The 27243-nt window shown below is 44.7% G+C and overlaps 1 protein-coding gene across 1 annotated transcript; it reads left to right on the top strand.

Moving 5' to 3' along the window:
- The first annotated feature begins 227 nt into the window (after nt 1-227).
- Nucleotides 228-26815, top strand: pgm3 (phosphoglucomutase 3). The gene is given in 15 exon segments (XM_080790531.1): nt 228-295; nt 2839-3058; nt 3427-3501; nt 3966-4075; nt 7183-7250; nt 8679-8812; nt 11363-11573; nt 16046-16158; nt 16160-16234; nt 16600-16683; nt 17519-17617; nt 19420-19539; nt 22108-22230; nt 22510-22683; nt 24158-26815. Coding segments are annotated over 14 exon segments (1692 nt in total). The 5' UTR covers nt 228-295; nt 2839-2842; the 3' UTR covers nt 24248-26815.
- Nucleotides 26816-27243: the final 428 nt, after the last annotated feature.

Here is a 27243-nt window from a genome sequence, read left to right as displayed (position 1 = left end):
CAAACGTATAATAATTATTAATTTGATTTGTAAAACATGTTTCTTTTTTGTTTGTTTTTGTTGTGAATATGCGGTTGACGGTTGTGTGTCGCGCGGCACCGCCGTAAGACGAGGCATAAAGACGTGCTCCAAAATAGGGAAAGGGGCGGGGCCAACGCAACCCTTCACGCACCTAGCACGCAGCACGCATCCCGGAAGCAGCCACGTCACACACACACGCACGGGCACAGAGCAGAGGAGCAGGAACTAATACAACATTAATTCACAACACAGTACACCCACACACACAAACACAGTAAGTACAACGTTTATATCATTCAGTCATACTAATAATGAACACTAACAATTAAGGCATTTACGTGATGAAAGCAAAGTTTTCGTTGATAGATAATGTAGTGTAGGACTAGGGAGAGAGATCTATGCGTTGTGTTGTGAAACTTGTGATGATAACTGATGTTGTGCTGATGTGTGTTGGCTGTTGTGTTGTAGCCTATAGTAGCCTACTGTAAATCACTCTGGATTAAGAGTGTCTGCTTAAATTGTGTGTTGTGTTGTGTGTGTTCAAGGTTCAAGGAGTTTTATTGTCATTCCATACAAGTACAGAACGAAATTTGATTAGGTGGTCCTGCTCAGGCATACATAAAATAAGTGTGTGTGTGTGTGTGTGTGTGTGTGTGTGTGTGTGTGTGTGTGTGTGTGCGCGCACGCACACATGCACGTGTTCTTTGTGTTGTGTTGTTGGGTGTGTCAGATTAAACTTTATTGAGCTAATCTATTTCTATTTGATAATACTTCTGATAGCCTGACCATAAACTCTGTCTCCCTGAGTCCCCTCCGCTTGCTTAAAACCCATTTAGACCACCATCTGGAAATATATGTTGTTGTTAGGGGCCGACCCCCCCAGAAGCAAAGATTTTAGTTAAAAACGCTCGCTCTGAAAGAATATACATTCAAAGATTTGAGCCACGTTTTCAAGATAAAAAAATAAATAGCAGATCTACATACTGCAACATAACATAATGCTTAAAACACCAAGGGGTTCCCGTCCTGAATGGGTTAACCTATAACGACCTGCTTAATTACTTAATTATCAGAAATATGAATTTAAATGCATGTGCTTTGCTTGCTGCTATTGTCATGTGAGTGACTAACTGAAGTGCTGTGTTTTTGGCATACTTGATGTAATGTGTGTAGTGTACGCTGTGAAGCACTTTGGATAAAGGTGCTAAATAAATCCACACTAGAGTTGTTCACATACTGATAATTCTGCCGATATTGCGTAAAATGTCTTATCGGTATCGTCGAGTATGCCAGTGACTCCACTTTATTTAGAAAGCACATTTAAAAGGCCGTGTTGAACCAAAGTGCTGTACACTTGATTACCAAGAGCAAAACAATAAAAATCCTTTAAAACAGGCCTGAAATTCCACCTTTCAGCAGGCCCACCAAGGGAGAGGAAATGTTCACCCTTCCTTTTCCCCCCTCACTGTATTTTTACTATGATGATATTGAAATTGAAATGAGTTGTTATTGTTTCATGTCTATTCATTGATTGCATGGGGTCTAAATGGAAACAGCAAGGAGTTTTCTTTGGTGCCATCCCTTTTGACTGTATACTCTGTAGCTGTTTTTTGGAGTGGCGCTATAGCCCCGCCTATATTCAGCTATTGTTGGTGTAGATATTCGTCTTACACAAACATTACATTCCCATTGACGATGAATGGAGAATTCCCACTATGTGGACGAGCAAATCGGCTATTGCCGTCCTACCCTTCATTGATTAAAAAGGGAACATTCCCTGACGGTGACGGAGACGCGACGCTGACGCGCCCGGTGGAGCCCCCGGTGTTACGCGTATAGCGTCTCAATATTTGCCGTTGACAATGAAAGGAGACATTGGGTCAAATGTCTGCCAAATATATATATATATTTTTTTCCTCCACAGTTTTGTTTATTCAAAATGTCAGGGTATACAGTGTTAAATTAATATATCGTAACAATACGTATGTGTGACACACCCACATGGGACATACCAAGAAGATAACGTGTACATATAAATGTCATAACCACCATTATGCAAGATATTGTGGTAGCATGAAAGAATTTTTTTTTTTATAGTCCTATACTAACAGGGAAGTGACACACCAAAACCAAAATGTCTGCCAAGTATGACGTAAATGTAACCAACCAATCACATGCATTCAGTTGCTCATGAGATGATATGATGATGACGTATAAAGATAAAGATCGCCCCTCACTTCACACAAGTGTGATTTCCTCGATATACAGTATACACACACTGGTATCGAATCGGCACTCCGCATCGATCGACTGATACCGTAACGCAAGTTATGGGAAATCGGTATCGGGAAGGAATCGGTACATCTCTAAAATGCAGGGTATTATCTTCACGTTTTAGGTTTAGGTTTATTTATTTAGCATGTAGTACAAAAAATAGACAATAACATCATCAAAGAACAAAAATACAATGCAAGGAAGGGAAGAAGCCAGAAGGCTTATATGGAATCCTTTCCTGTATGGAAGAGGTCATTGGTTTAAAAGTTCATAAAGAACAGTACATAAATCTACAAGTTGGCAAAGGGGGGCACAGACTGCACAAAAAACAGAAATAAACAATACAACAACAAACACACAAGAAAATATAACGCATCAAGGTAAAACATGTAATCTACAGAGAGGAAGAAATAAGATATTTCTTAAGATGTTTTTTTTTAAATTGGCAAAGATAATGAGGATTTAAGTGAAGTATCTAGGGAGTTCCATATGGACGAGGGCCTCAAAATTTTGATGAAAGGTTGTTGTCTTTTGTGTTTCAAGGGAAATGGCCCAGTTCGAGGCGGCGGTATCCCAGAAGTCCTCGCTGCATCCGAAGCCCGGCGAAGGCCTGGCGTTGCAGTACGGCACGGCGGGCTTCCGGACGCACGCCGGACGCCTGGACCACGTCATGTTCAGGATGGGCCTGCTGGCGGCGCTCCGCTCCAGGAAGACCCGGGGCGCCACCATCGGAGTCATGGTGACCGCGTCGCACAACCCCGAGGTGACACCATTCTGACCTGAGATCAGATTCTAAAAAATGTCTTCTGCATCCTGACAGTTTTCCATTCTGACCTGAGATCAGATTCTAAAAAATGTCTTCTGCATCCTGACAGTTTTCCAGTCTGACCTGAGATCAGATTCTAAAAATTGTCAGTCGTTCGTCAAAAAATAGCAGACCTATACAAGCTCGTAGCGCGCCACTCGGTGGCGCGCTACGAGCTTGTAGATCTGGTGTGCGTATGTTCTTCCTCTTCCTTGATGTTTGCCTTGATGCCTGACACCCAGCACCTGGCCTGAATATAGGCATTCTCTGTGAACTCTTAATTATTACCATCATTGATTCCACCTGTTCCTCCTCCCATCGTTCAGGAGGACAACGGTGTGAAGCTGATCGACCCCATGGGGGAGATGGTGACCCCGGCGTGGGAGGGCTACGCCACGCAGGTGCAGTGTTGATTTCCTTCGGCTAAAACTGACTTAAGGCGGAAAATGTTGGTCGGCTACCTTTTTTCACTGACAAAAATGACTAAATGAAAACGAAGCCACGATGACTAATGCTAAGACTAAACACACTGTCGATTTCGTCAACAAATAAAAACTAGACTAAAAAGAATACTAGTGTACAAGAGATCCAGTAACAAGTCAAAGACACAAGTCATTCTACACTTGGTTGCATGCTGAAAATAGCCGATATACAAGCTCGCTGCGACGCGTTGTGAGCTTGTAGGTCTGCTCTTGTCAGTCAGTGTAAAAAATCAGCCATTGCGACGGCATTTTTTTTTAGTCGACTAAATCAACTGTAGATTTAGTCGGCTAAAAAAACTGGACTAACGCTAGAACATTCCAAGGTGACAAGAAAATGTGACTAAAAAAACTAACTTGCTGCCCCAAAAAACAACCCTGCGCAGGTGGCCAACGCGGAGCAGGACGCCCTGCAGGGGGCGCTGGGGCACGTGGTGGACGCAGAGGACATCGACATGTCTCTGGACGCCAGCGTCTTCGTGGGCAGAGACACCAGGTATGATGTCACGACGGCGACTTACGCCAGGGCTCCACTGGGCGCGTCTGCGTTGCGTCAGCGTCACCGTCACAGAATGTTCCCTTTTTAATCAATGAAGGGTGGCTCCACTGCCCGCGTTGTGCGTGCGTGCGTGCGTGCCGCGTGCGTGCGTCACCATTAAAATTGAACCGGTTCGTTTTTTTACGCACGCGTCGGAGACGCAACGCGCCCAAACGCGCCCAGTAGAGCCCTGGCGTTACGCTTACAGTGTTGCTTTTGGCAGGAACGGCAGCAACCCGAAGGCGGGGTTGGCGAAAGGGCCTTTCTGTGTGGAGTTTGCATGTTCTCCCCCGTGTCCCCTAGGGTAGGTACCTCACAAAAACATGCAGTAATCCTGGTCTCTAAAACTACCTCCCCCTGGCCAGCCGGGGCGCCTGATGGAAGGGAAAGGAACTGGTTGGAATAACGTGTTCCTTCCACGCGCTATACGTCCAACCAGGGAAACTCCCCCCTGTCGGGTGTAAAGGAGCAACTTGGACACTCAAGCATGAGTTAAGTCCGTTGCTCTCCCCAGGTTGGCGAGCCCAGGATCACATTAGATGATTGACACAGGGCTGAAAAATGGGTTACAAAATGGGTTACAAGTTTCAGTCCACATTTTAGTCACCTGGAATGTTTTTTCTATGTCGAATGAAATGTCATACGATTTCAGTCGACTAAATCTACGGTTGGTTTAGTCGACTGAAATTTATTTTGGCCGGGCGTGATGGCTGATTTTACAGTTGCTGAAAATAGCTGGTCTACAAGCGCGCTGCGACGCTCTTGTGTGCTGTAGATCTGCTATTTTCCAAGTGTAAAGTGACTTATTACAGGATCTCTTGTCCACTAGTCCCTAACATTGTAGTCTGGTTTTTATTTGTTGACAAAATTGTCAATATATTAAGTCTTAGTTTTAGTCATCCTAGCTTAGTTTTTATTTAGTTTCCATTTAGGTGGTCTTTACATGAAGCCAACGGTGTTCATAGAAAACGGCAAAATGAAGTATCGTTTGCTGGTGTCCCTTTAGACGAGAACGGTGTTTCCAGGAGGTGAAAAACGCAACAAAGTGAAACCACCTTCCAGAGTGGAAATCTTTGAGAACGCCGTTTTATCCCTTCTCCGTGTAAACGGGCAAAACGGTGAATCCGGCAAAACTTATGACATCATGGTCAGTCACGTTGGCTCACAGCGCATATTTATTACATTGATGCAGAGCCATATAATTATGATATAATGGAGTTCCTGAACAAGCCTCCCTCCTCGCCTACAAAGTGCTGCTCATCAGCGATGGTGAATGTAAAACCATGACGTAAATAAAAAAGCCTTGTGATAGGCGGCAGCAGCGTTTATGTAGCCTAATGTATTATAAAATATATAACCATCCCGTGGCGCGCTCTGCCTTGCATGCTCTGGGGCTGGGCTGTCTGTCACCTCGATGCGTTAATAGAAAGCAGGCAGCGAGCGACGGTCCTCTTCTCCTCTCTCTCTCTCTCATTAGCAGGCAACAGTGCAGCACTAATACTATCTCGCTCTCTCTCTGTTTCTGGCACAACAGCGCCCCTACTGGTACGGCAGTCGTAGTCATACTGGTGCTCATGAACCAACACGTACATAGGCACACACGTAGGTGAACACGGACATTGCCGTTCCTTGGAGCGGTTGCACCACTCAAAAATAACGGCAGAGCGGTCCAGGCACCTATGCTGGTAATCCCGACGACCTTTGCTGTGTGTCCTCCCGCCCCCGTCTCTCTCCCCATGTCCTGTCAAACATACTGTTAATCTATCAATAAAGGCAAAAAGCACAACAAATGTAGATGGCCTTATGTAAAATAAAGTACACATGATCATTACATATTTAAACATTCGACAATTAAGGTCTAATGTTTCTTACAATTGCTACAAAACCTGTATATCCAGTCATTTTGGGGCATAAATAAACAATGAGTTGAAGGATAAAACTAAGCCTGATAATGATGCATTGCATCGTGCATGTTTACATCATGTATGCCGTATGCTTGTATTACTTATTTTCAAATGTATTGTTTTTTTAAATATATTTTGGACAAAATAGCCAGTTTTTCATCAAGGCATTTTAGATTTGAGTTTCCTACAACCAGCAATGTACGTGCGTATCTATCATAGACGGAAAAAAATATGGACAAAGCGTTCCCCGGGTCTAACATGAACGTAAAATGAAGCCTGTCAGTCCTTGCAATGGAAGTCGCCATCTTTCTAGATCCGTTTTGGTCCAGCTGGCCATTGGCTGGCCCAGACAACGAGGCGGGACTTCCCCCCCCTTCTTCTCCGTTGGTTTTTATTTTGACTCGAGTGGGAGGGGAATCCCTATCATAGACTGTAACGGTAGCCACGCCCCTCCGAACATACGCGACTTTATGGTCATTTTTTTAATTAATGGGACCATAATTTTCCAAAAAGAATATTATGACATTAGAAATGAGACTTTAAACTAGTGACTGGAAGAAGAAAGTATTCATGACCATGTTTATTAACCCATTCTGACCGGGCACCCATTTTGGTGTTGGCATCATGTTATGCTTTAGCTATTGAAAAATAGCAGATCTACAAGCTCATATCGCGCCACCGAGTGGCGCGATACGAGCTTGTAGGTCTGCTATTTTTGAAAAATTCGAAGAACGACTGACATTTTTAGAATCTGATCTCAGGTCAGAATGGGTTCATCAGACCAGTGTGTGTCCAGTGGAAACCTTGTATGAATCTGACCTCAGGTCAGAATGGGTTAAGGTAATACAGTCTAGGTGAAGTTGGGCCCAAATACATGGACTTCTATGGGGCTATGGGTTTCATTTCCTTTGTGGCTTCACAAAATATCTGTCTGACTGCCCCGCCTGGTATCTATGCATCAGTGGCCGTCATGAGCACGAGTATGTGACTTATTAGTACCAGTAGGGGGCGCCAGAAACGGAGAGAGAGAGAGATAGTGATGTGCCTACTGCCTGCTAATGAGAGAGAGAGAGAGAGGTGGATTTTTACAGTATTTTTGAATCAAATTCAAGCCACAATGTCAACCCCCTGTGTGTCCTCTGTGTGTTCTGGTCATTCCAGGAGCAGCAGTGTGGTTCTGTCGCAGGCTGTGTTGGACGGCGTGTCTGCTCTCGGTGCTCAGAGCAAAGGTGACCTCATGGTGACTGCTACTGCATACAGCAGGGTTCCCCAATAGTACGGCCCGCGGAGCGCCCCCCTTGTGGCCCCCTGGATGAATGAAGGGGTCGCCAGATATAAATGGCATTACATGGGGGGTCAGTATAGCCTATGCATGTCAAACTGTGCATCCTTTTCAAATGGGCCTCGACCTCGCGCGTGCGGACACGCTATAGTCAAAATATGGCCCTTGAGGAAAATGTATTGGGGAACCCTGGTATACAGTGTATATATGTCTGTGTAATGGACAGTGGTGGAAAGTAACAAAGTGCTTTTACTTAAGTACAATTTTGAGGCATTTGTACTTTACTTGAGTATTTCCAATTTCCAGTACTTTCACTTCTACTCCACTACATCTCAGAGCCCGAAATTTGTACTTTTTACTCCACTACAATTATTTGAAAACTTTAGTCACTAGTTAACCCATTCTGGGCGGGCACCCATTTTGGTGTAAGCACTATGTTATGCTTTAGCTATTGAAAAATAGCAGATCTACAAGCTCATAGCGCGCCACCGAGTGGCGCGCTACGAGCTTGTAGGTCTGCTATTTTTAAAAAATCGAAGAGCGACTGACATTTTTAGAATCTGATCTCAGGTCAGAATGGGTTCATCAGACCAGTTGTGTGTCCAGTGGAAACCTCATATGAATCTGATCTCAGGTCAGAATGGGTTAAGAAAACATACATTAACCACCCTATACATTTCGGCCACTTGAAAATAGCCGATCTACAAGCTCACAATGCGTCGCCCCCCCATAGATTTTGTACACATTTTGAACATTTTGAACCCCTTTTGGTGTCATGCTTTAGCTATTGAAAAATAGCAGACCTACAAGCTCGTAGCGCGCCACCGAGTGGCGCGCTACGAGCTTGTAGGTCTGCTATTTTTGAAAAATCGAAGAACTATAGAAACATAGAAACCATAGAAACATAGCTTTTTCAGAAAACCTTCAGGATGTAGAAGACATTTTTAGAATCTGATCTCAGGTCAGAATGGGTTAAGTAAAAACAATGAAGTACTTTCCCCACCACTGGTAATGGATTGTTTGGTCTTCTTAACCCATTCTGTGCGGGAACCCCTTTTGGTGTTAGCATAATTATCATGTAATGCTTTGGCGCGCTATGAACTTGTAGGGTCTGCTACTTTTGAAAATTCGTGAAAGTATTTATTTCAGAACAATGGAGGATTTAGAAGATATTTTTTTAAATGTTGAGGTCAGGCCTAAATGGGTTCAGAGCAGAAGAGTGAAAAAAAAACGTTGCTTCTCAAGAAACCGGATGGACGTCAAACTGAACCTGTCCTTCTTTTACTGTGGCCGAACTAACTGCAAAAGCTGCTAGTTATAATCACTTGATTGCTGATAGGAAACACCTGTGTGCTCCTCTCTCCTCCCCCGCCAGACTACGGCCTGGTGACCACGCCGCAGCTGCACTACATGGTGCGCTGTCACAACACGCAGGGGGACTACGGCGAGGCCACGGTGGAGGGATACTACAGTAAGCTGTCCCGGGCCTTCATTCAGCTCACCAGGAACGTAAGTATACGACACCGGCGAGGCCGCTCTCTGGGTCTTATGGGCCCCCGAGTTGTGGAACACACTACTACCACTGCGCCTTAAAAAGGGCCACCTCCCTTGATGTTAAAGGCGCAGTGAAACGGAAATGGTGAACAACATGAAAATGGTGTTTCCACATGAAACACCGGTCTGAAGTTTCTGAACCAATCAGAGTGTCGCATCCCTTCAGGCGATGGGACGGTAGCTAGGGACGGTGGCTAATGCTATGCGCAACAGCGTGGTGTTGTTTGTTTATAAATCAGACGGTCGCCCAGCACAACCAGTTTACTGTTATGTGGCTTATTTCTACCCTATAATGTTTTCAGAAACATATTTTAGCGTGATGATTAAGTTGAAACCGAGTAATACACTGTCTGAATGTTATCTTGAATGGAAATAAAAACGGAGTAATCTGTAATCAGAAGCAGCTGTGTTGCATGGATGCGCAGACATGGGGAATTAAACATGTGAGCTTCATTTTTATTGGCTTTTATCGATGTGTATCTCTACACGTCATCACGCAGCACGTTTTCGTTTTAATAAATAAATAATACAATCGTTTTTATGGACCTTTGATATAAAAACACACAGAAATGAGAATTTTCCCATTTTTTTGGCATCCATTGTTAGGTATGCCCATATGATGACCACGGATATGGTCTAAAAGTGTGAAAAACATATTTTTCATTTCACTGCGCCTTTAAGCCGGAAATTGCAGGGTCTTTTTTGCCCATGCATGCAGCATGAGTGAAACCGCTAGTTGGCACTAGTTAGGCGGAGGCGTCCGGTCTCTAGATTAGATATAACCCTATGCTCTGTGGAGGACACGCCCAATCTCTGGGTGTATAGTGGGCCATCGGCCTCACTGATTGGCCAACCCCCAACACATCGGCTTCGTGGATTGGCCGAGCTTTGCGTCGCCGCTGCGCCATTATAAGTGGTTGGCGTGCTCAATAGAACTCCCATTCTATTTCCGGGGCAATACTAATAATTACTAGTCGGGCCAAGCATGGCAATGGGTTTTTTTTAGTCGCGTCGGGTGACGTCAGACCAGAGCTCTGGACAAGGCTATATTTGGCTTTTTTTCCATACCTTACATTTCATTCGCACGTGGAGTAAGGGAAGTGAAAGAGCCATAGAAGGAAACGACTCCTACTTCTCACTTTGACCGAAGGAACACGTGGAGAGCTCTCCCCTCCCCCGCTCAACAGGACGTCCCGCAGCGGGCCAGCATGCCCGACGAACCCCCTCCTCCGTACCCCGGAGACCCGCAGAGCACGCCTCCCCTCGGCGACCCAAAGACCGCCGGCCGACCGGTCGCCTCCTCCGGCGAAGAGGTGCGACCGGTCCCTCCCCCTCCTCCTCCTCCTCCGTCAGGCCCGCCGCCCTCCTACGAGGCCTCCCTCCTCCCGCCGCGGGGGGGGGACGACGTCGTACACGCCGCCGCCGCCGCCGCCTTCCCTCCGCACGGACGGGCGAGCTTCCGGAGCGGGCCGGCGCGGGCCGTGTGCCCGCAGTGCGAGCGCGACATCGTCACGGACGTGGAGTACCAGGCGGGCCTGGCCAACGCGCTGGCGTGCCTGCTCTGCTGCCTGGCGTCGTGCCTGGTGCCGTGCGCGGCGGCGGCGCCCCCGTGGGTCCAGTGCGGCTGCTCGCTGGTCCCCTGTCTGATGGACGACCTCTGCGACGTGACGCACAGCTGTCCCTACTGCATGCTGACGCTCCACAAGCACCGGCGCACCTGTGGGTAGTTAGCTTAAACGAGGGGGCCCGATATCTCCCTGTGTGTGGGGGGGAGAGAAGTGACTTATAGGAGCTCTTTTCCTTTTTTACATTTATTTCACTTGACGCCTAAACCCCCCGAATGGAAATGTGAGTTCCAGGATATACTGTATATATTATATATATATGACCATGTGACCTCTTGCTTATACGCTGTCCTTGTTTCCTTTCTTATCTGCTCGCTATTAGCCTCTAAATATTTCTCTATTTTCTCTTTTTTTTTTAATTAGCTGCAATTAAACACAGATCCGAAGCTCGAGGACTTGATCACGCCCGGCCTAGGTCTTTGTAAAAAAAGTTGTACCGTCCGACACCCATTGGAATCGCTTCTCTACCTAAATGGTGTGAAATGTATTTCTCCTGTTTTGCACACCTTCAATGTCGTTTTTTTCTTTTTGTTTGTTTATATGTGCGACTGTCGGTCGTTTTAACGTCGTGTCCGTTTTCAACGCGTTCCGCCGCTTGTCCTCCTCAACAACAACAACAACAACAACAACAGGGGGGGGGCTCCCGCGTAAAAGAGACGTCCGATCTCGATGGGACTATCGGACGCCCGCGTATGAATAACGCCTACAAGAAGCCGTTTCTGTGTTTTAGCCTGCCATTCCAAGGCGGCTCAAACGTCTGAACGCAACGGAAAACGGCACACGGGGAGTGCGCCGGGTCGAAAAAGCGCCTTTCGCTAACCCTTCCCCCCCTCCTCCTCCCCCTCCTCCTCCTCCTCCCCCTCCCCCCCCCCCATGCTAGGCGCCGAACCGCACCGACGACCAGAAGCGGCTGTCGGTGGACGGGGCCAACGGCGTCGGGGGGCCCAAGGTGCGCGAGATGGAGGCACACCTGCACGGCGAGCTGCAGATCTCCCTGTTTAACGACGGCGGCGGCGGCGGAGGCGCGGCGGGCCGGCTCAACCACCAGTGTGGCGCGGACCACGTCAAGGTGCAACAGCGCCCCCCCGCAGGTACGGTTCGCCGTTACACCGGAGTGTATATAGGCATTTAACCCGTTCTTCTGACCTGAGATCAGATTCATACGAGGTTTCCACTGGACACACACACACTGGTCTGATTAACCCGTTCTGACCTGAGATCAGATTCATACGAGGTTTCCACTGGACACACACACACACACACTGGTCTGATTAAAGCCCATTCTGACCTGAGATCAGATTCTAGAAAATGTCAGTCGTTCTTCGATTTCTTCAAAAATAGCAGACCTACAAGCTCGTAGCGCGCCACTCGGTGGCGCGCTATGAGCTTGTAGGTCTGCTATTTTTCAATAGCTAAAGCATAACATGATGCTATTAACACCAAAATGGGTTCCCGTTCAGAATGGGTTATAGCTTCAGACACTCTCAGACTTTGTAATTTCCAGGTCCGCTGGTTTTATGTGTGTTATTTATTAGCCCACCATGGACCCCCCCATTTGATGAAATGAAAATCACACTCATGTGATGCTCTAAACGGACATTAAAAGTCCATAGACTTGGCTTTGACTTGGCTTGAAAATGGCCAGTCTTACAAGCTCACAACGTACGTGTCAGTGTAGATTGGCTAGTTGAACTATTCAACAAAATGTTTTTTCAAAATGGTAAACCAAAGAAGGCAAAGACGTTTAGGGATGAGGGGTTTAGCGGTGACGGAAATGGAGCCCTATGTTTGTTTAAAGTGCTCCAAACAAACATAAAAAAAACGTGTCCCGTGTGGGGTTTTGCTTTCAGGGGTAACATGTCACTTTCGGACCTCCCGTCAGTCAGCGAACTGTGCACGTTTGAGAGCGGACGCAGCTGTCTATACACACAACGAGGGATATCCGTCTAAACACCTGAGCGCTCTGGTCTGCGTAATGTAAAACAAGAACACGGTTCACCTCTCGTAATAATGCAGTTTCCACACAAATAAAAAAATCACACCCGTGTGAAGTGAGGGGCGCTCATATCATCTTACATCATCTCATTCCGGCCAATCACAATTGCGTCCCTCACTTTCCGTCTTCGACGTCTGGCGTTGGGACAAACACTCCAAGTCCAAAGCTGTCCATTCATTGTCAATGGCATTCAATGTATGTTAGTGTTAGGACAATGTTTGTGTTCAAGCAAACCCTCGAAGCTGGACATAGGAGGAGGGGCTAGCGCCCCTCAAAAAAACTAAACAAATGTGAAACCCATAGTCAAATTCATAGCTATATGAAGGTATTTGACATAAAAATGTAGGTATGACATTTTCTTACCACACAGCCCCAGGAAGTTTCGTTTTTTGCTCAATGTAAGTCGCGCTGCATCAAGAGCGTCTGCTAAAGGCCTAAATTGTAAAGTAAAAAAAGTAAGTGTTAAATTGAACGTTAACATTTTTTACCTATCATCATTATATAATGGATTGTTTACTTTTGGGGCAAGTAGAACATGACCCATAGACCGATTCACAGAGGGTTTGCCTGTGTGCGGCCATTACTGAGGTGTACCATTTAAGCGCAGCAGCACTGATTAGCTACACCTGGCCTATACGGTGCACACTGTGCGAGCAATGTGTGGATTCATTTGACCAATAAGCCGAGTCAAAATACATTCATAGCCATCAGACTTTTGATATGAAATAAAACACATAGCATAAGGGATCACACAATCACAAGATTAAATAGATGGGACAGAGTTCAAAGTTCATGTGCAAATTCATCAGTAGGGGGAACCACAGGGGATTATATACTATATATACTGTATACTATTATATACTATTATATACTGTACTACTATATACTATTGCACATGAGCCTGAGAAGTTTAAAACGGCGCGTGTTGCCTGTCTTGGTAAGTATGCGATGACGCGAGCCGTTGCTTATTTGATAGGGCTATAGAAGAAGCAAAGCATCGTTACGGCTTCAACGAAACCCACCGCGGCAAGTTGAAATGAAAAGGAATAAAAGAAACGGTGTCAAAGCGACAAAATGAAACTTGAAAAAAGAAAGAAGGAACAGATCGTAGTCTCATCCTTGAACTCTTTAGAAAGAGGAGATTGGGAGCGCGCAAAGGGTTTGTGAGATTCAGGTTTTAAATGTCAAGAGAGCTCTTCTTAGCACAATCGGCGCGGGGGGATTTCTTTCAAAATGAGCAGCTCGGGGTGCCGCGCAGATATGGCAGCTTTTACCCCAAAATCCTACGCTATCCTATCAAACCATGTCGTCCCTTAGTAGGGAACAATGCGTCCCAATGACACTTCGACCAACCTTTTTAGGAGTTTTGATGTCGACGGTTGTTCCGCCTGCGGTGGGTCGTCGGTCGCAGCGTTTCTTGTCAAATGAGCACAGAGGCAAAAGCATTTAGCGGACGCTCTTAATCCAGAGCAATTTACAGTAAGCAAGAACAAAACATGGTAATACGGTCAAATACATGAAACATTGTCGTCAACAATCGTACATGCGCTAAGAACCTAACGGTGGAATTATGATGAAACTGCGTATAAGCTATATAATAGAGTGCCATGTCTACATAAAATGCTATCTAAGTTACATACAGTACGTTGAGCCTTTGCATACGCCTGTGAGGTCGTCGAGGCTAGGGCAAGTGCTATGGGCTGAGATGTAGTCTGAAGAGGTCAAAACTAAAAGTATATAGCCGATCTGATCTGCTGTTGTTGATGCTTTTGAATTTGAATGTCACGTTGCCAGGTGTAGGATTCAATGTAAGGGCTAAGAACCGTGGAGAAAAGTATGTAAACTGTATGAGAGATTTTCTGGCGTTTTAGTTTTTAGTTATAGTAAAAAAATAAACACATAGACGTTTTAAATGTTGTGTTTTGTTCAGTAGTGGAGTTGGAAGAAAGACATTGGACAAAGGAACTGGCATTGGAACAACTGCTTAGAAAAAGACACCATCCTAAACTCGACCACGCCTTCAAGTATGACCAAACTGTTTCCACACCCAGGTTCAGAAAAAAAAGTTAAATAAAAAGTTTGATTATCATCATTATTTCAGTGTAAGGGACAGTTGGTACCTGTCATACCTGTATGTCTGAACTATTTCTCCAAAGCGAGCGACAACCCACACAGCCACGACACAAGAGGGAGCACCCACGATCTTGTACCCCCACGAATGCATCTCAAACCTGCAGGGGAAAACATAATTCCCACTACTCTGCCACCAGAATGGGGAACAACCCTGGGCAGCATCCAATTAAGGACGTGGACCACTGGATTCTTTTAAAACCGTCCTGAAAAAGAAAGGCAGAAAGCTCAAAGTGGACATTTTCCCCTTTTTCTCTGATGTAAATAAATATAGCTGCGTGTGTTAGATGACATGCATTACAATGCGTTATGTATTCTGTGCTCTGTCGATCACTTGAATACATATAGGATCACAATGGAAAGAAGTCCCGGGACATGTATTTTGTGTTATCCTTTCCTTGTAGCCTAAAGAGGCTGGTTACAGGACTTTTGAATCAATTCAATCAATCAATCAAACCAGTCTGTTGAGGGATGAGACTTGCTTGTGAGTCCAATGTTTGGCCACTAGGTGGAGACAGTCGATCAACAGTGTGCTGAAACGGTGGGGAGATAGATCTTGGTCACATTTGAAGCACTTTGAGCTACATTTATGTATGAAAGGTGCTATACAAATAAAGTTTATTATTATTATTATTATTATTATAATTATTTATAAAAGGCTTTTATAATGATGCTTCTATTAGCCCATTTTGACCCGAGGACGCATTTGTGTCACCTTTAGCTTTCAACCATTATTTTTCTAAAACATCTGCTGTTGAAAAATAGCACATCTATAAGCTGAACTTGAAGATCTGCTATTTTTTTTTTAAATCGTGAAAAAAGGTGCAAATCTTTAAATATATATAATATATATATTTAAAGATTTGCACCTTTTTTCACGATTTCTCTGTGAATAATATTATGATTCACAGTGAATGTTTTTAACCCGTTCTGGGTGGAACCCCTTTTGTTGTTAGTATCATGCTATGCGTTAGCTATTGAAAAATAGCAGACCTACAAGCTCATAGCGCGCCACCGAGTGGCGCGCTGCGAGCTTGTAGGTCTGCTATTTTTGAAAAATCGAAGAACCAACTGACATAGAAACATAGCTTTTTCAGAAAACTGTCGGGATGTAGAAGACATTTTTAGAATCTGATCTCGGGTCAAAATGGGTTAACTCAAATATTTGCTTCTGGGTGGGGAGGGGGGGGGGGGGGGAGATCCCTGGAAGAACATATTTTCAGATGGGGGGGGGGGGGGGGGGCGGGGGTCTGTGGCCCCAATACAGATACTTCTGGGGGTCCCTTGGACATGAAAAAGGTTAAGAACCACTGATTCATGGAAAACCTCGGTTTTTCCGAAAACTGATTTTGAAGACATTTTTGTAGAATCGACCGAAGGTCTAAAAAAAATGGGTCAAGTGGTCACAGGGTGTTTTCTCTGTGCGTGCGTCTGCAGGTATCCAGGTGCGTGTGGGCGAGCGCTGCTGTTCGTTCGACGGCGACGCCGACCGCATCGTGTACTACTACAGCGACGCGGAGGAGGAGGAGGAGGAGGAGGGGCGGGGGGGGGGGACGCTTCCACCTGCTGGACGGAGACAAGATTGCAACGCTCATCAGCACCTTCCTCAAAGAGCTGCTCACACAGGTGCGTCGTGCGGATGTTATCCCAAACTGTCGCTTTTTCTTTTCACCGTTCGGGATTAAAGCGTCAAAAAGTATATAGCAGATCTACGTACAAGCTGGAAATGCGCTTAGAGCTTGTGGATATGACGCTTTTCGTGTGATGCTTTAAGTTTATCGTGATGATTTACGAGCGGGGGGTAAAAAGAAAACCCCACTTACACAAATGTCCGTCTGTCTGTCTGTCTAAATGTCTCTTTCTCTTGATCTCCCTATCTCTTTGTCTCTGCCTCTCTCTCTCTCTCTCTCTCTCTCTGCCCCTCTCTCTCCTCTCTCTCTCTCTCCTCTCTCTCTCTCTCTCTCTCTCTCTCTGTGTGATGTGTGCATCAGGCTGGTCTAGACCTGGACATAGCGGTGGTTCAGACAGCGTACGCTAACGGCAGCTCCACACGCTACCTAGAGGACACTATGAAGGTGAGCATGCGCACGCACACGCACACACACACACACACACACACAGATAAAATGCATTTGCAGGCCGGAATATCAATCGGACATCGTCAGGAGAGAGAGAGAGAGAGAACACACACTCAGGATTCAGAAATAAACAAGTGGACTTGGAAGTGATTAACCCATTTTGGTCGGGAACCCCTTTTGGTGTCTTAAACATTACGTTATAATTTAGCTATTGGAAAATAGCAGATCTACAAGCTCATAGCGCGCCACTCGGTGGCACGCTATGAGCTTGTAGATCTGCTATTTTTGAGAAATCGTTAAAATGTGCCTCAAATCTTTCAGAACATTGTCATGATTTAGAAAACATCTATTTAAAATGTCGACGTCGGGCCTGAAGTCCATTTGTTGGACAGCGATTTTTTTTTTTCTTTTTCGTTTTGGTCATAGTCTTTTGAAGTCTTTATTTTTCATCTGAAATGTTTTTGTGTTACTCTAGTTTTAGTCGACTAAATGTCGCTAGGTTTTAGTCTATGTAGTGGACTAAAATGTATCTTGGCGGGGCTTTGATGGTGTCGTAATGCCTCATTTTACACTTTGCTGCATGCTGAAAACAGCCGATCTACAAGCTCACAACGCGCCATGCGCACGCGTCTGGATCTCTTCTCCACTATAGTCCCTAGTAGTCCCCATTTTAGTCTAGTTTGTATTTGCTGACCAAATTGCCCCCCACATATTTATCCTTTAGTTTTTAGTCATCATAGCTTAGTTCTAGTTAAGTTTTCCTCCGTTCGCCACGTTTTTAATTGGGAGGAAATCATCAACCATACTGTGTATAATGTCCTCCTGCCCTCAGGTAACGGTGAGATGCACCAAGACGGGAGTGAAGCACCTTCACCACGAGGCACAGAACTTTGACATCGGCGTTTACTTTGAGGCCAACGGCCATGGAACTGTGAGTAGCACGCACACACACACACACACACACACACACACACACACACACACACAGAAAGACCCTATTGTATTTCTACAGTTGTGAGGACATCAAGCTTTTAGGATGACGTCAAAATAGCTGAGGATAAGCTACCAGCCGTTGCACTGCGTTACACAAGAATACTCTTGTCATCCGTTTCCTTGGTAAAGAAGCCGTACACGGATGTGTATATATGAAGATCGTACAATTCCTTTGTTGTGCAAAAAAAAAAAAAATCAAATCCAACCAAAGCTTCTAGATCTGCTACATGCTGATGATGATTCGCGGCTGTATAATCTGACGACAACGCCGACGCGAAGTATACCAAATACGTCGTGTGTGAAATGCATATCAGTTTAGTGGCGCTTGACGTGAGGACGTGTCGCCTCACGTCCTTGGGGCAAGGACGTTCCAAAGTGCCGCTTTGAAAACAAGAGGCGACCGCGTGCCTTTGCAATCAGAGCTCCGACACTTTGGTATGCCTCGACCCGAGGAGAGAAATACACTTCAAACTTTACCCACTTCAACAACGTTTGCCCAAAAATAGCCGAAACACGTGAGTGCATGCCGATTTTTTTTCTTCCGAAGTCCGTTTTAGATTTTAGTCTAGTAGCCAGCCCACAGAGCCCCACTGTGAACCCGGACACGTTGAGTACACCAAGGTTTTATGTTAGAAATGTTGAGTGTGGGTCCCCAGCATGTGGAAACTGCCGGATGCCACCAATTTTCATAATTGGCCATAATATGTGACCGTACCAATAACAACCTATAGAAGGCAAAATATTCACAATGTCATCGTGCTTTATGTAGCACGTGACGTGTCAAACTAGGGGGTTTTCATGATGCTGAATCCATTCCAAGCATTAGTTTAGCAATTGACCCATTAGGCTCAAGTGGGCATGGCCGTTTTAAGCCCAATGAGGCTTTTTTTTTTGCTAAACTAATGCTTGGAATGGATTCAGCATCACGAAAACCCCCTAGTTTGCCACGTCACATGCTACATTTTGAATATTTTGCCTTCTATAGGTTGTTAATGGTCACATATTATGGTCACATATTACGCCAATTGTGAAAATTGCTCAACATAATGCAAGGTAGCATCCGGCAGTTTCCACATGCTGGGGACCCATACTAAACATTTCTAACGTAAAACCTTGGTGTACTCGACGTGTCCGGGTTAATTTTTTGGCTACTTTGGCTATTTAGGTATTGAGGGCTTAAGTGGTACTGAATTTGCAGCTCAACAAAAGCTTCATTCCTAGTGCGTGACGGAGGGCACTTTCACAATAAATGTAAATCTCCACCATACAATTATTGTGAGTGTGTTACTGTGTTTTAGCACTATAAACGATAACATGGCCATCATCGTCCCATGCCTATTCTGTTTAGTAGCCATAAACGTCAAGACGTCTAATTGTCTATTAAGTAATGGATGCCACGGGCGTCAAGACGTCTCTCCCTTGGGAATTTTCATCCGTATTTAGACATTTTTGAAAACTCTAATCCGGTGTACAGGTGATGACATGCACATTACATGCATAATATAATTACAAATTCTTTCTTTCTTTATAATGGGAGAATTGGCACTCTGAGCCTAAACCACCAGGTGGCGCTGAAGGAGTTAAGCTCACTCATCTCATAATAGTGCGTCGGCAGTGGTCCACATGTGTGAAGTCATGCTGTGTGTGTGTGTGCGCGTGTGTGTGTGTGTGTGTGTGTGTGTGTGTGTGTGTGTGTGTGTGTGTGTGTGTGTGTGCGTGCGTGTGTGTGTGTGCGTTCAGGTGTTGTTCAGTAAGGAGGCAGAACAGAAGATCCACCAGCTGGCGTTAGACCCCAACTCTAACGACGAGAGGAAGAGAGCCTCCGTACTGCTGCAGAACACTGTGCACCTCATCAACCAGGTACACATACACATACACACACACACACACATACATTTAACATCTTTATTTGTATTCACATTTTACAAGAAATGTCTTGAACACAAACAATAGTGGATGCGCAAACTTGAGAAAACTCTATAACAAGTGCTTCAGGATACAGATCACGGGGTACAGAAAGCATCGCCTTCTCCATATATGGCGACTGCCAATTACTGCAGACACTGAGCTGAACTTTGCCGATGTCTTTATAGCTCTCGGCTTATTGGGCATGCCTGCAATCTGCAGGCCCCCCATCACGACTGATTTATGGACATTGCCGAGGCTTCCAAATGTATGAACACAAGTAGTTTACATCTGTAGCCAAGCTGTATAATAGCATCCTTAAGACGCTGGTACTTAAGCACCTTGGTAAGGAATGCCTCTTCCAGACTGTGGTCAAATGTACATGATGCCACTTCCAAAATGGTCACTTCTCTATACTGTCCTCATCAACGACAACAATATCTGGTGTATTAGCTGTGACATCTGAAAAAGCATCATTTTCATTATTGTGCATGGACATGGCAGTTGAAACACGTGAGTGCTTATACATTTTGGCAGATGATGAAACATAATGAACTTATGTCCTTAGCTAATAAGTCAACAATTCTGTCGTGCCTAGCCAATGTACATTCCCTTATATACATAGCAGCCAAACCCATTTTGGACGGGAACCCCTTTTGGTATTTTAAACATTATGTTATAATTTAGCTATTGACAAATAGCAGACCTACAAGCTCATAGGTGGCGCGCTACGAGCTTGTAGGTCTGCTATTTTTGAAAAATAGTGAAAATGTGGCGCCAATGTTTGAATATATATTCTTTCAGAGCGAACGTTTTTAACTCAAATCTTTGCTCAGGCCTAAATGGGGTAAGAATAATGTGACAGTGTTTCTGTAACTGGAGTGTGGTCATGGTGCAGACAACACGCGCACGCACACACACACACACACACAGTCACACACACACACACACACACACACACACACACACACGGTATTACCATGGAAGAACCATTCTCTTTACACCTACAATAGATTCTAAGTCGGGTCAAGGCGCCTACGGTGGTCCTACTCTCTGCCAGTCTAAAACTAAACTGAACTGAACTAAACTAAACTAAACTAAAACTAAAATTCTAAAACGGGTAGTCCCAATACTTCATTCTGATTGGCTGGTTACCATCACGTGACCGGTGTAAATTTCACCGATAACCCACTCCTTCAATCACTTTGTATCATCTTGCAGCCTTGTAGCTGAACTGGGGAAGGAGAGCGCTTGATTGAATTACAAACACATGCCGTGCGGGCGTCTAAGCACCGCCCGGCTCATATGACTGTGAATGTGTGGCTCCAGGCAGCCCCGTAAAAACATCAAGCACTATTCTCCCGTCACATAGTCTACTTGCCGAGCACAACAAGGAAGTTATGTGGCTCGCTCTGATAGCGCAAAGCGTAGCTACTTTTGTGAATTAAATAGTTTTATTAGGTTAATATGGTACATATGTTTGTAACCGTTTTAGAAAAGCAATAAGCCACTCGAGGCCCCAGCTTACCGGGTATTTTACACTGGCTGCGGGGTATTGCTTAAGTCTGCTGCAGCAGTGTCTTCTTTTAAAAGCAGCAATGTATCTCCCCACAAGCTTTTAGCTATAGGTTTAAAGTGTGTGCTTAATCATCTTATTATTGTAATATTTTTTTGTTTTGTACAAAGTTATTCTCAATCTCTCCTAACGGAAATGGACATACTGTATCGTAGGGGGAAAGAGTTACATATTTACAGAGCGTAATTTTACATGAATGTGAGGTGCTCTAAATGTACGGTAGCAAGGGGGTGCTTTTGTCTGTCTGTCTGTCTGTCTGTCTGTCTGTCTGTCTGTCTGTCTGTCTGTCTTTTGTCTTTAGTCTTTAGTCTTTAGTCTCAATCTCAGGGAGGATACATTCCAGAGCCATTGAGGGAGAGTTGCCAAGTCTCCGTCGTGCCAGGTCCGCACACGCACACACACGCACACACACACACCGCGAATAGTGACAAAGCCCTGAACCGGAAGTTTACAAAAATGGAGACTGGAGACCATGGGGCATTTGTCGAGTTACATGAACCACCTAACCGACGGCTGTTTTCTGCCCCCTCTATGGCGCAACTCTCCTTCAATGGCTCTGGCACATTGTAACCAAGCTGCCCTGAGAACTTGAATTGTATAATGTGCCTCTCTGCGGACGGTGGGTGATGATGTAATGATGACGCGATGATGACGTAATGTGTATTCTCTGTGGACGGTGGGTGATGATGTAATGATGATGCAATGATGACGTAATGTGTATTCTCTGCGGACGGTGGGTGATGATGCAATGATGACGCGATGATGACGTAATGTGTATTCTCTGCGGACGGTGGGTGATGATGCAATGATGACGCGATGATGACGTAATGTGTATTCTCTGCGGACGGTGGGTGATGATGTAATGATGACGCGATGATGACGTAATGTGTATTCTCTGCAGACGGTGGGTGATGATGCGATGATGACGTAATGTGTATTCTCTGCAGACGGTGGGCGATGCCATCTCTGACATGCTGCTGATTGAAGCCATCCTCGCCCTCAAAGGCATGACGGTGCAACAGTGGGACGCCATGTACACCGACCTGCCCAACAGACAGCTCAAAGTCAAGGTGTGTGTGTGTGTGTGTGCGTGCGCCCGTGTGTGTGTTGTTTGATTTAGTTTTAGTCCTCTGAAATGTTTTACCTTTAGTCTAGTTTTAGTTCACTAAACATCCAGTCAACTAAATCTATAGTTGATTTAGTCAACTGAAATTAATTTCCACTTCAGTGATGCTTGCGGAACTCGACTTCGTCTCGTTCCCCTACCGCATCACTGTCGTGGCAATAATCACGTTAAACAACACCCTCTCGTGTAATATTGCTTAAGAAAATACTTGGTGTGTTCTCAGGTGTCTGACCGCCGGCTCATCGACACGGCGGACGCCGAGAGGCGGGCGGTGAGCCCGCCCGGCCTGCAGGACGCCATAGACGGCCTGGTGCAGAGCCACGCGCGGGCGCGCTCCTTCGTGAGGCCCTCCGGGACCGAGGACGTTGTCCGCGTGTACGCCGAGGCAGAGACTCAGGTGAGAGAGAGAGAGAGAGAGAGAGAGAGAATGGTATAGAGCCAGTGTTGTTTTTAGTTTTATAGTCTTTGAATAGTTTTCATTTAGTTTTAGTCACATTTTAAGTCACCCGGAATGTTTTATTGTTAGTCTGGTTTTAGTCGACTAAATGTCATGAGATTGTATAGTCGACTAAATCTACAGGTGATTTAGTCGACTGAAAAGATTACCCCCCCACTATTCCCCCACTGCTGAGTAGCTCGGCTACTCTGGCATATATGCAGCATACATTCTGCATAATTATAGGCTATATTTGCCGATATGGATTTCCTTTCCATGTGGGGAAAACAGCAAAACACCTGTTTTAAATGCATTAGACCAGTTGTTCTCCAACCTTTACCCGTCTACAATATTTTGCTTAAACTGCAAGAGAAAGAAATATCTCGTAAAGCTCATATGATGCTAAATGACAACCGACCTTTTTAATATAGCATTTAACATGAGTGTGGGTTGCAATTACAGTGCCTCTTGAGCAGATTGAGCAAACTGTGCCATAACATCCAGTCCAGTTGTAATGTCAATATCAAGAAATGTGCAAATACAAATCATTTAACCGTTAACTGCTAGTTGAATTTCATTCTTCCAAAGTGTAGTATTTTGTACAGCACATTTCTAGTAATGATATGCCTAATGCCTTGCCCTGAAAAAGAAAAGTCTAGTGTACACACCACTGTCCGTGTATAAACAATACTCTACTAAAGTAATCTCCAGTGGCATTATAGCCTCATAATACTGTGCTTCTGTTCTGACAATTTACAATAGATCATAGCTCTCTCGCTCGCGAGCGCGCGCACACACACGGACACCCGTCTCTGCAGTTACGTAGCTGGCCCTAGCTGTTAGCTGTAGAACAACAACTGCAAGCAAACAACTCGTCGCGACAGCGTTATGTGTGCTTTTCCAGGTTATTTTTCTGTGTCCGCTGTGTCGCACTTAGGAGTTTAAAATGTGCGTTGTGTGTTGTGTCACTGTGCGCTTTGGTCTCCTCAGTGCCGTCACCTTAGCTCGACCAATCGAGAGCAGCAGCGCTGCTGGCCCCGCCCATAGGTTCCCATAACTCAGTGTCGGTACTACCTCAAAAGCAGGGCAGGAAAACCTGGTCTGAAACCGTGCCGTACCGCGCTGTGCGCTGTGGAAACAAACCCAGAACTAAAAAAATAGGTTCAGGTTCTGGAAAGTTCTGGTTCCACCTTGCTAGTGGAAAAGGGGCCTTAGTTTACTTATGATGTAATATTACCCTGTGTTGTTCTCGCTTACTGTCAATCGCTCTGGATTAAGAGCGTCTGATGAATGCCGTAATTGTGGCCAAATGATTGAGTTTTAAAATGTTGTGACCTTTTTGTCTTCATTAAGGTCTGACAGATGTGTGACCATAGCCTAAATCAATCGTGCGTGTGTGTGTGTGTGTGTGTGTGTGTGTGTGTGTGTGTTTTAGGAGAGTGCTGATGACTTGGCTCATGAGGTCAGCCTTGCAGTGTATCGACTGGCAGGTGGAGTAGGAGACCAACCCAAACCTGTGCACTAACTGTGCACACACACACACACACCCTAACGATCTATTGAACACAGCCTATCTTTTATACCTGCCCCCCCCCCCCCCCCCCCCCCCCCGATTGATCATATTTTCATTTTCTAAAGCGATGGTGATTGTATCTGTACAAACGTATTGTCAACCTCTTCTTTTGTACGATTAACTGCACAGCGTCCAGCCTTTCTATGTCTTTATATACTGTATGTTTGTCACTGTGATGCGAGGCAGTGGTTCCCAAGCCTTTTGGATCGAGAGCCAAAAGAGAGATTAGATGTTCGCTAGTCGGGACACAAACGAGTGAAAATAGCCGATCTAACAAAGCTCGCAACGCGACGCTTCGCTCCACGCTGTGTGAGCTTGTAGATCGGCTAATTCCAACACTTGCATTATTTCTGTCGGAAATTACTGAAAGAAATCCATGGAGGCTTTGGGCCCGGTCTTGTTTCCCAACCAGTACCATACCCATTCCGGTGCTGCTTTATCGATTCCGGTTCCTAACGGTTCCCTTAAATAAGATGTCAAATGTTTATTCAACAAAAAGATTTATTCTTTTTTAAGCCTCAGTCAATTTCAATCAATCATGTGATGAATAGAGTAACACCCTCTCCTTTATTCAACATTTGGTGATGATACAGTCTGTCTTTATACCCTGCCTTACCACCACCCCGTGAGTTAAGCATTTAGCAGCTTCCATTATCTATAACTACTATACCCACTATACATGCCGATTCCTTTATTTGCGGCTGGAGGTGTGCCCGGTGGCGTCTTGATATGCTTTCCCTAAAAATGCTATCTTGCCCACACAATGCTATCTTAACCCACACAATGCTATCTTGCCCCACACAATGCTATCTTGCCCACACAAGCGCATAGCGGGTCCTTAAATAAATAAATAAATAGTGCGTGACTCTGCGTCTATAGGAACCGATAGGCAGAACCAAAATTGCATTATTTTATGGGTACCCGCCGGTACCCAGCATGTTGTTATCGGTTCCTGCATGGAACCGAGTTTTGGTACCCATCCCTATACTTATGCCTATATACTCATATTAGGTACTTTTCTAAATCAGTAGTTCACAAAATAATGGCAGATGTACAAGCTTTGCAGCCGTGGCCCAAAGTGACACGATGGTGAGCAGATTTGTTCCCTGTTTTAATGTTTTTGAAAATAATAAATAATGACTAATGATAACCATTAGACATGAGGCGCCTAGTAAAGGCCCAGTGAGTAGAGATACCCGTGGTCCAAAAATGTTGTTGCGCAAAATCATAGCTAACTCCTTCATGTAACACCACAGTGAAACGCACTAATAGGTCATATTTGACCTATTCGTCGTAGGAGGAAAGGCCTTAAAGTGGTTAGCATGTCAGTGCATGCATGTCAGATGTAAGAATGAAAGAAAGGTTGGGAGCCACTGCACTACCAATGGGAAGGGGGTTTATTAAGACAAGTCATGCTTTGCTTTCATAGTTTCATACTTTATTGAAACAACTCTGCACTGTTACTGTAACAAAGGATAATCATGGTTATTGTGGAACTCTCGCGTGCCTTTACAGTAACGTAAATGTGTCCTACTGTAAATCAAATGAGTCGAAGCTTAGCAGACATGGGAATTCAAAAAATAGGATTCAAAGGTACTTCTATGGTAAATCTATGTTGGTGAACAGATGACAGCTTCCTTCCTCTGCCTTTGGGTGTTGTAGTTCCAGAGACTATATAGCATTCTGGGTGGTGTAGTTCCAGACTCTATATAGCATTCTCAGTGCTCATCATTGTGTAATAGTTGTCTGGCTATGTGAGACTAATTATGGAACCTATAACTAAGCTATTAATATGTGAATTGCCTAATTCCAAGTAGATTCCCTCGTTATCTTCAATGGATCATTTTTGGATGATGTTGCCAACGTATTGTACCAATATACTGGTACTAACTGGAATACTTTAGTTTAGTCCATTTAGGGGCGTTTATTGTTGTACTTGTACAGTATGTAATTATTATGCAACGTTTACACAAAGACAATGTTCTCGTTCCTCTTCCTTGAACCCAAACGCTGCTCTGATTTATATACCATAAAGATGTTTCAAGGGGAAAAAGAAAGCTGTCTGGTGGAAACCTCATTGTGTCTAAAACTGTTACTTTTCAATAAATATTGAAAAAGAGATAACATTATAGGTTATGTAGGTAACCCATTTTATAACAAACAAGCGATACAGCTGGCCCTGAGCTCGTCTCCCGAAAGTGGCCCAACGCCATTTCCCGGTTTTCCCCCTTCCTCGTTTACTTCCTGTTTACGTTGAGCGTGATTCCGGACGCGCCTGAACACTATACGTCCATTGGGAACTACCAACAGAATTTTCAGTTGCTTCGTATTGATATTCTGTGCATTCAATTCTTATTTTAAACTTGGTGTCAGTAAAAAGGAACATCACAGCTGCAGCATGGTGACTGGGCATATCGTGTTTGTTTTTTTGTTTTTTCCAAAGATTATGTTTTAGCAAATTCAACCTAAACTAGGCGGAACCAGGGCAGAAGAGCCTGCTGGTTAGTTAGTCAGGGACCAATCAGAAGGCTGACAAAGGGTGAACTAAAACACTGAAACTACAGACAAATACATTCAAGCAAAGTTTTATTTTGAACTGCGTAGTTAATAAAAAGCCGGGTTACTGTGAATTATGAATTAACAATAATCTTCAACAGTCACATTTACATTTACACTACAGCTGTGACAACATTACACACAGGCCCCTTTTACACAAGAGTTGAACCTTTTACACCAGAGTTGAACCTTTTACACCAGAGTTGAACCTTTTACACCGGGGTTGAACCTTTTACACCAGGGTTGAACCTTTTACACCAGAGTTGAACCTTTTACACCATGGTTGAACCTTTTACACCATGGTTGAACCTTTTACACCAGGGTTGAACCTTTTACACCAGAGTTGAACTTTTTACACCGGGGTTGAACCTTTTACACCGGGGTTGAACCTT

Source organism: Protomyctophum bolini (assembly GCF_963924005.1).
Source record: "Protomyctophum bolini genome assembly, chromosome: 19".
NCBI classification, from domain to species: Eukaryota; Metazoa; Chordata; class Actinopteri; order Myctophiformes; family Myctophidae; genus Protomyctophum; species Protomyctophum bolini.
The sequence above is the reverse complement of the archived record's forward strand: the minus strand, read 5'-3'. Positions and strand labels throughout refer to the sequence as shown.